General features: G+C 36.1%; 1 protein-coding gene across 33 annotated transcripts in view; it reads left to right on the forward strand.

Annotated features, from left to right (window-relative positions):
• The window catches only part of LOC106157179 (uncharacterized), a 32204-nt gene that overhangs the window by 4550 nt on the left and 14822 nt on the right, over positions 1 to 12832 (forward strand). For 28 of the 33 annotated variants that reach the window (XM_087010738.1, XM_087010722.1, XM_087010771.1 and 25 more), the window contains exons 2-4: positions 4343 to 4428; positions 5631 to 5699; positions 11129 to 11248. In XM_087010738.1, coding sequence (XP_086866864.1) covers positions 4343 to 4428; positions 5631 to 5699; positions 11129 to 11248 — 275 coding nt within the window. Of the gene's footprint in view, positions 1 to 4342; positions 4429 to 5630; positions 5700 to 5731; positions 8444 to 11128; positions 11249 to 12832 lie in introns of those variants that run through there. The other 5 variants (XM_087010767.1, XM_087010779.1, XM_087010851.1 and 2 more) reach the window with 3 other exon arrangements.

Consider the following 12832-nt stretch of genomic DNA (forward strand, 5'->3'; position numbering starts at 1 on the left):
ACTGCACGGCCAATACTCTGACCCTTAACCTGTCTGACTCACACCTACTACTGCCATAATGGTGGGCCACACCTACCCCCACAATATTCTGTGACACATCAAACATTGAAGTTCTACTGAAGTTATCTGATAAGGCTGCCAGTTATTACTGTATATATATATACAGTTTACAGGTGCTTGTCTATGAGAATAAACCCCCCTGTCTGCTGGCTTGGAGAATTTGAATGTTTACTTTGTATGGTTAAGTTGGGTGCAGTGAAGTACGTATTCCAGTAGGGTGCATAGTTTTGTGTTCTCAAGCTTTGAGCAGAGAATATACACACACCCGTCATGTAATTGTTGGGAAGCAACTTTTGTTAAACCCTACAGTGGGTGTAGCAAAATGAGTAGATTAAGTGCTGCTTTATTGACTTAATGCAAGGCGATAACAGAATTTTAGCGATGTGTGTACTTACAGGGTGTATTCGAAGTATTAAAACTTTGGATCTTTGTGCTTCCTTTTAATTTTGCTATAGAAATTGAGTGCCAAGTCTTAACTGGCTGCTGAAAAAAGTTACTGGAATTTAATCATGGCAATAAAACTTGAGAAAAAAATCCTCCCTGGTATAGTTCCGGACACATCATCTGCTTTGAAATGTTAGACTGTTAGAAACTTAATTCATCAAAGAAACAAACTGAAATTTCCATAATACGTAATGAGAAAAAAATGATGCAACTGTTTAATCACTTAAGTCCCCCTTTCCAAAATGATGACATGGATGGACTTTAATATTATTTAGAGATAATATTTAATATTGTATTGTATGCTATCTGAATGATAAAATGGAGTGTTGTCCTTAATTTGTGTCAGTCATACAGTAATGTCCATAACTGCCAAAATAGTAGAATTTGATTCTTTATTAGTTGCAGCTTTCTCATAATAAATGTACTTAGGGTCAGTGGGGAATGTTTTGATGGAACACCAGTGTGTGAGTTTTACTGAGTTCAGCCAGTACGAAATTCTAATCACTTACAACCCATACAGAAATCACTTCCCTGATGCATGCAGTGAGATTAGCGTTCATTATTATACTCGTTGCTTATGATTCCTATCCTAACTTTTCATTATTAATATTATCATATACATACAGTAGTTCCGTTGCTGTACAGTTTTTAGACCAATTCACCATTGGTGTGATAAAAGCGACACTTTCAGTTAGAAAGCCATAGGGTATTTTGACCAGTTTTCTTATCAGAGCTTTCTGCCATGGAGTCTGTTTGGTAGTTGTGAACGGTTCTGTGAACCAGGAAGAAGTCTTTTGTGGGTCCATACAATATTTTCAGCAAAGAATTTGAAAAAGGAGAAAAAAATTATTTTGCAAAAAGATAGCAGTTAGATTGAACAAATGTTCATAAATGTGTTACTTATACCAGTCAGAAACAGTTGAACCATAAGGGATATTTGTTTGTAAATTGTTGGTCGATGTCTTCCCCCCCACTCTTATAGAGTCATATGTGAAAAAATGTGTATAAGAATAACTCGCATCTTGAAAAGTTCACTCTTTTGTTCTGACACACAAAAGAGTCGAAAAATGGGACTTCAGGTGCAACCAGGTATGCCAGAGATGCAAAGGGAAATACAATCCAGGTCTCTTTGACTGGGATATAAAAACATAAACAGACCAATTTCAATATAATGTGCTTACATTCCACACTAAGAAACTCTTTAACATTATCAAGAAGAGGAAATGAAAATAATTATTAACTTAATTATTTCTCAAGTAGCAGTGATGAAATCCTCCTTGGTGTATCATAGGGAATTCTATTTGCCCAATGTTGAGTGCAGTCTGTATAAAACAACATATTTTTAAGCATATAAGCTGTATAATCAAATAGATCCCTCCATGAGGTTAAGTCGTCCACTTTCTGTACTATCATAACACAGTACCATTACAAGTAAAACTAGTAGGCCCATTGCACACAGCTACTACTAGTGTGTAATATTTAAATTGTCCATCTTATAAGCTCACAGCCTGTAATGTAATGAAGTTGGCATATTTAGTCAAGCTCAGCAGGTTTCTCACGTTACCTGACTTTCAAGTGGTGACATTGACCCTTATTCAACTACTGATTTCAGAGTACCCTGTAATTTTTCTTCCATATTATATGAAAAAAGTATAGTCTATTCTGAAATCACTAGATTATTTATGATGAATACTAGTTTTGATGGAGTTACTTTGGTAATTAGATAAAGTAGTAGTGTCTTATGCATCATAAGGAAGTGCTTTTATTCCTTGATTTGGACATGAGTGATATGATATCCATTATATTGACTGACCAATATTTTCGGAATCATATTTTAATGCTGGAAGCTAAGGATAAATGTGAATGGGCATATAAATGAAAAATAAAAATTTGATCAAAGTTGAGATAAGTCTGCTTCTTCATTTCCTCTTTGCACATCAGATTTTGAACATTAAGCAAGTAGATTTATCTTAGGAAGTGGAAGGCGCATTCATTTGTCACATTTCCCCATGTTTTGTAGGTTATACCGTCTTCAAAAATAAATCCTCTTTCAATAAATGTGCTAATAATTAGTAAATAATGACTTGAAAGCATGTCAACCGTCTGTAGATGTGCTTGAGAGACTGTTGCCATATTTAAAGGCAACTCTTCATAATAGTGAAGCATGCCTTCACATCTGTTTGTGGTGGAACTTCATGCATAATTCATGGCCAGTCCTGAGCGGAATTCTAGACTATAAAGATTGTACTAGAGAATAACATAGTTGTGCTTAGCAGTTTGCAAAATAAAAATAAAAAATCTGAGCAAAGTTAAATTTAGGATTGCACGGTTCTGTGTTAAAAAGTAAAACCTTGTTTTAAAGAAGAATTGTGGAATGGAAGATTTATAAAAAATACCTGCATGCCATGGTGTAGTTTTGAATTCTAATATTAAAACACCCAGTGATAAGTGAGTATAACCAGGCCCATTTTCCAGTCTCCAATGTACATGTAAAACTTGGTGTTTGGATTGTTGATTGTTGAAAGGGGCAGTAGAGATGACACACCTGTACTCTAGACGTTGATAAGGATGGGGATTTGTGTGCATTAACAGCCTGTACAAACACTGCACATGCCTTAGACTCATGTTGATGGGTGTATGTATGTAAGAGATTAGATACACTTATATCTGTAGACTATACTATCAAAGAACATCATTTTTTCAAAGAATTCAAGTGTACTGTATTTGTTGTTTAACTTTTCTTTCCACTCAACTACCCTTTTGTTATCATGGCATTATATAATTATAGAAATTAGACAAAATAATGTAACAAATAAAGTACCAGTAATATGTGACATGTATTTTTTTTATTTTGCTGTTTAATTTTTTCACTTGAACGTCAAATTGAAGCCAAGGTCACACTGTCACAATGCTGAGACTCAATTCAGTTTTATTAGGAATTATTGGCTCACGATGAGTGGTGGCACTAGACCTAGTTTCAAGGACATGGAAGGATTTACTACAATTTCAACCTGTTAAGGTTCAAAAATCAAGTGCAGAATGGTCTAGAATGGCAACAGAAAGAAATGCCTTGGTTCATTGCGGTCACATTGATTTATAAAGTACTGTGATAAAAGTACAAGTGATTGGGGCAACAATATTGTTGAAAATGGTACAGATGTTTCCACTGTGTCTGGACTACATGGCCGCAACATTGAGGACAATTCACATTTTTTCTACAGTTCCCACTAGTGTCCAGGCATGGCCATGAATGTGTGACCAGTGGAAGAACAAATATATGCAGATTGTGTCGAAGTTCTATTATGGGTTTACCACAACATGTCATGGCCACAAATGTTTCAAGGTGTTCAGTCAGAGTACTTTCAAAACATTCTTGACTGTTCATGGATCACTGTGCTTCAGGACTGTGTCTCCCACACATGAACAAAATTATTCCCCTGAAAATATTGGGCTAATTTTTAGACTGGATCAGAAGTAGTACAATGGATAGGTTTTATAACCTATATATGGCCAATTATTAAGACCAATACTTGATTTTAAAGGGACTACCATGGCTTTGTTTTGAACTGTGGTAAACTTAATTCTTTAAAAATTGAGACCAATGAATCTTTGGGCTAATATTCTTTTGTGAAAAAAAAACTTCCTCTGGAGCAAGGATCTAAAGGAGCCTTGTAAGTCTTACCAGAATACACTAGGATTAACCATGATTTGTAGAATTCAGAAAAATTCTCATCAGAGAAAAATTATCATAAGACCTGTGACAGTGTGACCTAAATTCAGTGGAAAATGTATAAAATGTAGGTGCAACAAATTATACGTTTTCTTTCTTTTCTTATAGAGCCTTCTACCAATGGCGATGCAGGAGAAGTTGTGACCAATGGAACAGCAGCAGTGATTGCTGCAGAGACATCACACACTGTGGAGGTTTGTATTTGTCGTCTGATAAAGAAAATACGTCAATCTTATCGTAAGTGTTTTAAAATTGTAAGCAGAATGCAAAAACAGAGAAAGAAAACTTTCCCTAATTGACAGTGATTGTTTTGATCGGCAGTTATTGACCACTGACTATGTAGAACTATAAGGACTGGTGGATATGACTTTAGTCACTGGCCAAGTAATGGTCGCATGTGGGAAGCTCATCATTGTCTATCTAAATGGACAATGTTAATAACTTTTCTCACCTAAGATCCCATTTGAATGATGAAGATGACATCAATTTGTCAGTGATATGGGAAATTACTGCTGTGAGATGATAAATGGGTTATTATGTCATACATGGCTATTATTTCCATTTTTGGTAAATTAATCCTTGCTGTAAAGGCATGGATTTGTACAACACAAATCTGAATTTATTACATAATGGCAGAACTTTTTCAGTTTGTATATTCCCTATGTTATTAAGGCATCTGGATGGGGGGGGGGGGGGGGGGGGGCACTACCTAAAAAAAAGAGTTATGTACTTGAGATTATGCTTAATTGCAACACATTAAAATGTCTTAGAGGGGAGCTTGAATTTTCCTGCAATCACATTCTAAACTTGCTAAGTTAATGATACCACTGTGGACACACACACATACACACACACACACACACACACACTCTGGAGAATAAATTTTCTAACAGTGATAATCCACTGCTTCAATTTTTTTAATCAGCAGGTTAAATACAGATGTTTGAATTAATTCTCTTGATTTAAATGGTGCTAAATATCCTTTTATTCCAGACATGTCGGTAAAGGTGATAGTGAAATTTCTTCATTTGTGTTACTAATATACCATAATGAGTTTTATAACTTTTGTGCACTTTCATTTACTGGTTAAATTTTCTTTCATAGCAGAAATATGTTAAAACTAATTTTTGTAAAAACAGCATGTTTATTTCATGGTATTACCATATTAATATATACCCTGATAGGGTTTCATTTCATACTAATACGTGTGAAAGCAATGTTTTGTAAGGTGTAAAATAACATAAATCACTGTAGATGTCATTTCACTCTGAATGTAATCTGTTGATGCTCAGGATATGTATTCAGCAGAAAATACCCTCAGTGTTCGCTGATATGTTGTGTATTCATGAGGTGTAGATATTCTATGTTGTATGTTGTATGTGACTGTCCATTGCAGAGTCATGAGGATGAAGTGGAGGACCTTGCCAATGACTACGAACAAGTTGACATCAGTCCACCAGAGGAGGTAAAAGCCACTCCCGTGTGCAGTAGATTACAGCTTATAACCCACACCGTCTTTCTGCTGGACACCTGTACTCTTATAATTGCACAAATCCAATGATTAATGACTTGTAACATTTCTTACTTCTAGAGATCTCAAGTTCTGATAATTGAATAACAATGTTACTGACTCGTTTGTTACTGCCTAAGTTTGATCATGTGTCCTGTTGCTCAGGTTTGAGTGTGTGGAAAGCGCAGTCCAGAGACTGTGGTGCATGCTGTGGCATTTGCTTTGCACACGTGCATGCACATCATGCGTACCTGTGATTATGCACTTGCACGTAGTAATAGAATCAAGATACCTAACTAAGTTCAACCTTTGCTTTCAGACTGTTTCATTTTTTAATCTAATTTATCTTCTTTATGATATAATATAACAAAACAGCACAGTAGCTGCCAAAACATTTTGATAAGCCCCTTTGTTTTGATGAGACAGGAGACTTTTTGATAGTAATACACTGTCCTTTGATATGTAACTTTTGTGTGGCCCAGACTTATCTTTTTGTTTTGAACTTTTTTCATATTATATGGTTTGGCTTTATCACTCTGCTTTCCCTCCAGTCTCTCTGCTTGCTTCATTTAGTTCTGGCAGATAGTGTGCTATGAAACATGTTCTTATTAATAGACTACAGTTCTAATTATTAACATGCACGGTAATCTTTTCTCATTTTTCCATAGGAAAACCAAGGGAGTCAGCATGATGCATTTTGTAAAAATATCCATGCATTAAATATGACAAGGCCTATTATAATCATATTGTTTGATTAGACATTTAAGACATATATAATTTTGGGCTTCTTAAGGAACTTATAGCAACAGTCATTATTATTTCATGTTATGATGCTTAATATTAGTTGCTGAATATGAAATATTGTCTTCATATAAAGATTCCCTTGTACTTATGGTATTGCATTCTTGTCTGTTGGGGATTTGAATGAATAATATGGCGGTAAATCTGTAAAACTTAGTTCTCATAGGCTCAGCGGTGCATGGTACTTCACAACTATTGTGTTGCGCAGGTGCCACAATAGCTTGAATAGTCATACAATGGGAATACCTGTGCATTTTGAATACTGCCACCCCACTGGAGCAGAAAGAGTACTTGTAAAACTGAAACTAGGATGTTAATGCACCCATGTGCCATATTATGAGTCACATGATGAGGGAAGTTTTTTTTTCTCTCTTGAATCAGAGTTCAATATAGTCATGGGTCCTAATTTTGTGGTTATGTAAAATTGAAACTAGTTGATTATTTGCCACACAGACATGTACCTACATCTCCATGTATGTTGCTCTTATGCCTTTCATTGGCTATTTCATTGTAAACAAAAAATTTTTGGAAAAAAAATTCAGTTTCATTTCAAATGAATGTAGTTTCAATCCAAAGCTTACAACAATGGGATTGGGCCATTAGACCTAGCTAACAGTAGTGACCCTCTTTGAGATTGAATAGTGCCCTTTGTGGCCAGTGAATATGAGTTTTTTATGGGCACTTGACCCCTAGATGGAAATAGTAATATCTCATCTTGTTTGGTCAGTTGAAAAAAATTTATAAAGTGACCTGTGAACCGTGCATGACTTCTCATGCACAACAGAGAACAATGCCCATTCTTTGCATCTTTTGGCCTTTTTTTTAAACCCTTGATTCTAGAGATGCTGGTACAGCTTAAAAGTTGAGGTACTCAGTAATTTGTGAAACTTGTACATTAACAAGTTTTACAGCTAGGATTTATTTTCATTTATGTATAAAGTTTGGGAATTCATTGGTAGCCATATATCTTCATTTATATATTAAATTTATTTCAAACAAGTGACAATTAGTAGCTCTTCTCTTTTCTCAGTTTATGCTAGCAGTTATAGTACATCATATTCATATGACGTGATATGATCTGGGTTTTGTTCCTGTGAGGTACATACCTTGCTGTACTATCTGTGCAGTGGTTGATGTCTCGATGGTGCAGTGTTGCATGTACCACCGCAATCATCAGCCTGAAGACTGAGCACTCAAGATGGGGTTCCCTCCTCTGCTTTTTAAAAAGATAGAGAAGTTCTTCTAACTCGATCCACTTGGCTGCTTTTTATCATCTCTGAAAGATTAATATGATCTCTTGGCTGAAGATAACTTTCTGTAAAAAGCGCCTCCTGGCTTTTTGTCCTGTTTTTTGGATGTAAAACATCTTGCAGCATCTTGTTGTTGTGAAGTGCACTGTGATGTAAGACAAGGCTCCATGTTGTTGGAATTTCACATGGACAGCACAATGGCTCTAGGCAACTACAGTGTATGACTGTGAGGGTGTGTCCTGGATGAATAAAATCCCATCTCTTTCCTTCTGTGCCTCATGTTGTGTAGCACAGGGCGTACATTATTACACACGCCGTAGATTTAGGGTCCCATTTTTAGAGCAAATGACTACTAGGGACATCTATCAAGATGACAATCGTACATTACATTTTGTTTATCAAAAACAATGGGGCCAATTCTTTATCCATATTAATGCAAAAAAGGAGATACATATCTGTAATGACCCTCTGAACTTAGCCATCTAGCAGTACGTGAAGGACTGGTTGTCATTTGATTAGTTGGTCATCACAGAAGCCAGGGTTGACACTGTCACAGAAATTTGTCACTGCTACTGGTTGTGTGTAGCATGCTCATGCCAGCTGGGTGTAGTATAGACTGCAGAAAAAATGGGGAACTCGTGCAACAAGGTAGGGTATGGTGCCATATTTTAACCTATTTTTATTCTCTTGGGAAGGGTATTGTGGAAGTTGTCCCTTTTTTTGGGTAGAAATAGGGGGGACAAGATGCATTTGGCCAGGTTAGCAGGGCAGAGGTCACTTGGTCAGTTATTTTGTTGTTGAGTTCCATATTTATGAGAGACAGAAGGTTGGTGTCTTTTAGGTGGCCAGCGTATAGAATAGATACATGCATGGTTACACAGAGGAATTTTGGTTGGGCAGATTGATTCTAAAACTTTAAGTCGCCTAATTAAAGACTTGATTTATACACCACAGGAATTCTGTTGTAGGCTAGGATTTATATTTCCATTTTCTTTTTATGTAGTTCCAACAGTTTTGTATACCCAAGGCCTATGGATACACTTTCAAAGAATGTGATTCCAATCATGTCTTTTGAAAAAGAAAAAAAACTAAGCATTTTGCTCCTAAGACACCAGTGACATAGAGTTATCGCCAAAACTTTTTTTACATCACCAAGGATAACCTTTGATTTTAAGTGAGATTGTGGTTTTGGGAGTTTTAGATAGGGAATTTAGATATGGGTGTGTGCTCAAGTACTTCATAGGCAAAACATTCGAGTGATGGCATTGGAGATATGTTGGAAGATGTGGGTGTGTTGCAATAGATAAGTATTAAGATGTACACCTTAAAGCACACACATATATACAGAAAAGATGCAAGTTAAAGCATGATAATGATGATGTTATTATTAGAGTAATAGAGTAAGCAGGAGACAGAAATGTCCTGTAAACTAAGAGGGTCATGCCACATGGTGTTTTTGATATCTTTGAATTTTAATACCACTTTTTTTTTTTTTGTGACATAGAGGTGAGGGGGTGGGGTCTTTGTTAAAAGGCTTCAATAAACCTCCCCAATTTATAAACTTTCAGAAAGACTGATATTTCATTTTTTGTGCAAAAATTTTAGATACAATATAAATAGCCATGTTTCTAGCAAAACTTTTGATGTTTCTTTTTTCAAGAATCCTGTTCAGATTTTTTCCCCTCAATTTTGATCATGTATACCATTTAATACATATATTCAAAGGTAGGTAGGCAGTGTGGCGCCTGTTTGAGCTCTTTTCCCAATGAAACCACATGGACCTAAGGTGACTGACATAGCTACCCGTTACTATGACCAGGATGGTGTAGGTGATTGTCATCAAATGATACTATATGTGACAGTTACCCTGGGCCTTTATTATACACCTAGAAGACTGACACCAGATGGATAAGTAGTCGATAAGGACAGCTGTGAAAATATATCTTTCTGTCACCAAAGAATAGGCGCCAAAATGAGGGCTACACCACATTGTTGTGGGTTTCTGTATAATTTATTGGATGTTTGTTATCTTCAGGATGGTATTTTGAAATACTGGGAGATAAAGCAGACAGACAGTAAAGCCCGATTATGCTTCGGTAGGACTATGGGGCAAAGCTTTACAGTAAAGATACCACAAGAGTCTATTTTGGAATAAAATGTCTTTGGTGTCTGTGTATGTTTCTCCCTTCTTTTACTCTCCAGTTTTTCTTGTGTCATACGGTGTCATCTTATCACTACTGGACAGGTAGTACAAATAACTCTGCAATGCTGACAGGAGAAAAGCAAGGTAGACAACTAGTGCCTTAATTAGGGACTGTCTCGGTGCTCTTGCTTGTAGGTTGAGTGAATCGAGTGTGACTAGCATATAAAGATATGCTTAATAGATTAAAACAAGGTCCGCATAGTTTGTAATGAGTTAGACATTGTTTTGCCTGATACAACGGTTTGCTTGTCTGGTGTTGTGGTGGTTGTAGTTGACTTTGGATAGTTTTCTTAGAACATTTGTCAGGATATTAATTGAAAAACAAATCACTTTGGTGACACCAATCAATGAGGAAGGCAAAGAAACTTTTTCTTTCTTCTACAACTTGGTAAGAATTGCAGGTGTCAAGTGAGCCTTTGTTTTAGTGCTTGGTCAGTAAACACATTAATTTCAAAACCATTGTTTTGAGAAAGGCTGTTGTTTTTTTACTGCACTTCATAACCTAAGGGAAAAATTGATCTCGTGGTTTCCATTTCAAGAGAGGCTGACAAGAATATTCTCAAAAAAAAGTTTCTTCAAAGGTTAATAGTACTTGTAATAGTCTTGATGGTTCTGCTCTCTGCCTCCTGATGGCTACAGATAACATGTTTTCCAGTCCTTTCTGTTTGATGTTGATCTTGCAGTACTTTGAGTAGGATATGAAAGCTGCATGTTTTTTAATATGTGTATATGTTAGTAATGCTAAATTTCACATTGCCTGTAATGTCATAAGTAAGAGTATTGATCTGAATATGACATTGCCCTTTCACATTGTTTTGTTATATTTTCTATTAAAGTTTTGTATATTTTAATACTTACTTACTACAAGAATGCGAAGATACGATTATATTAAATCTAAATAAAGTAAATGTTAAATGTTGTGAAAATAGTTGCAGAACTATGTTTTGAAATGCTATGCACATTCAGCATCAGCACCGCAATGCACACTGGCCCAAATAAGCACCCTGAGTTGCCAGTAGCACATATGCACCAGCCAAACAGCACACTGTATGATGATGATGATGATGATGTGCCACTCTTTTGCTTTTGCCATGTTGTAACCCTGTGTTCTGTGTGCTTGTGTTATACAGCAGAAAGAGCCTGAGGTAGAGGAGCCCAAACACACAGAGCCTGAGCCTGAGCTGCCTCCAGAGCCAGAGCCCGAGCCACCAGTAGAGACATCTGTAGAAGCTGAAGTTAAGGCGGAGGAGGTGAGAATTCAACCCCCCTATTCCCCCCCCCCACCCCTCTTTCCTTTAACACCAGCCCAGGGATATCCTTGGTTTACTGTGCAAAACATCATAATATCCCAAGCAGGGTATAACCAGGCTCAGGATGAATACTACCAGTTTGAACTGAAGGTGGCGATGTCAGGACCCAGCTCTACTAACCAGTTTCAAATACAATGCATGATTGTAATGTTCATTTCACCCCACTGCATTTGTTTTCTCTCTGACACAGATGACGAGTTTGAAAAGATGTTTAAGCTTGAACTAGTCCTTACGTCCTTACTAAGGATGGTTTCGGCATGTTTTTTTTTTTTTTTTTGGTTTCCACTGCAGGTGATGGTCATATTGTTAGCATGTTTTTTTTTTTCAATTACAAAATGAATTTGAATTAAGTTTCAGAACAGTTGTACTAACATGTTTGTTTTCAGTTCATAATCATGCATCTGACCTCCATCTTATGTTTTGGATATTCTTTTTAACCAGGTGTCAAGCTATATTAGTTACTATATATATATAAACATTGTAAGGGTTATGGTACCATGTTTTGCCTATACCTAGCAAGTACATGCATCAGCACCAAGTGGGATAAAGGTTGTTTTTATATGATATTAAGGAGCATATAAGATATTTTAGTAGTGACAAGGTACCCTGCATGCTTAACATATTCTGGACTTTGAGTGGTAATAAATTTGAGGCTGACGTGCAGATTTTAGCTCTTCTCCTATATTATTTTTGTGATTTTTGTTTTAGAACTGAATGCAAAGATGAATAATGTTGTTTTGAGAAATAGAGAACTATGATTATTTTTGTCACAAGTTGTTACTGGTTTTATCTCAGTGTATCATTACTTAAAATATGTCAGTTAAATGGTAATGCCTTGTGAATTTACATATAATATTGTATATTCTTTGTACACAAGATAACTTGCATGTGGATGAAGGTTTTCAGTTTTAAGCACATATGGAATTATAGCCATTTAATCAAGGTGCCATTTATGTTTATACTAACTGGAAAATCTATTTTTGAGCCTGACTTCTTAACATATTGCTTTCCCACGTTTACCTCCCCCCCCCCTCCCCTCCCCCCCTCCCCCAGCCCTTTATGTCTGAAGAAAGGTAAATAATATATAAACAATTCGTAATGGATTTAGTAAAAAGAAGAATGGAAAGGAAAAAAGGTTTCTTTGCCAGTGGCTGACAACACTAAACAGATGTTTCAGTTCTCCAAATAAAAATAATAGGAAAGAAAAAAAAAAAAGAAAACCTAAGCACAGTTGTTATGCAGGCAAATAAGATCAGTAATAAAACCAGTGCCAGTTGGGAAAATTGCAGTTAGCAAGTTTAAACACATGCTATGGTTGCATGTTTTTAACTTGTCTGTGCTATGATTAACAGAAATTTGAAGTAAGCACATTGCTGCTTTTCATCAACAAAGTGGTACAGTGATAAAAAGCAAATAGTCGTAACATCTGCCATTCGGATTTTTTAGGAGGCCATTTCTGTTGTTTTGACTTTTGTTTTTCAAACCATCTTAGTTCATGCTTATGGAAGTGGAGATGTGTTTGTA

This window comes from Lingula anatina, chromosome 1 (genome assembly GCF_051362555.1).
Source record: "Lingula anatina isolate TDL-2025a chromosome 1, LinAna3.0, whole genome shotgun sequence".
Taxonomy (NCBI): Eukaryota; Metazoa; Brachiopoda; class Lingulata; order Lingulida; family Lingulidae; genus Lingula; species Lingula anatina.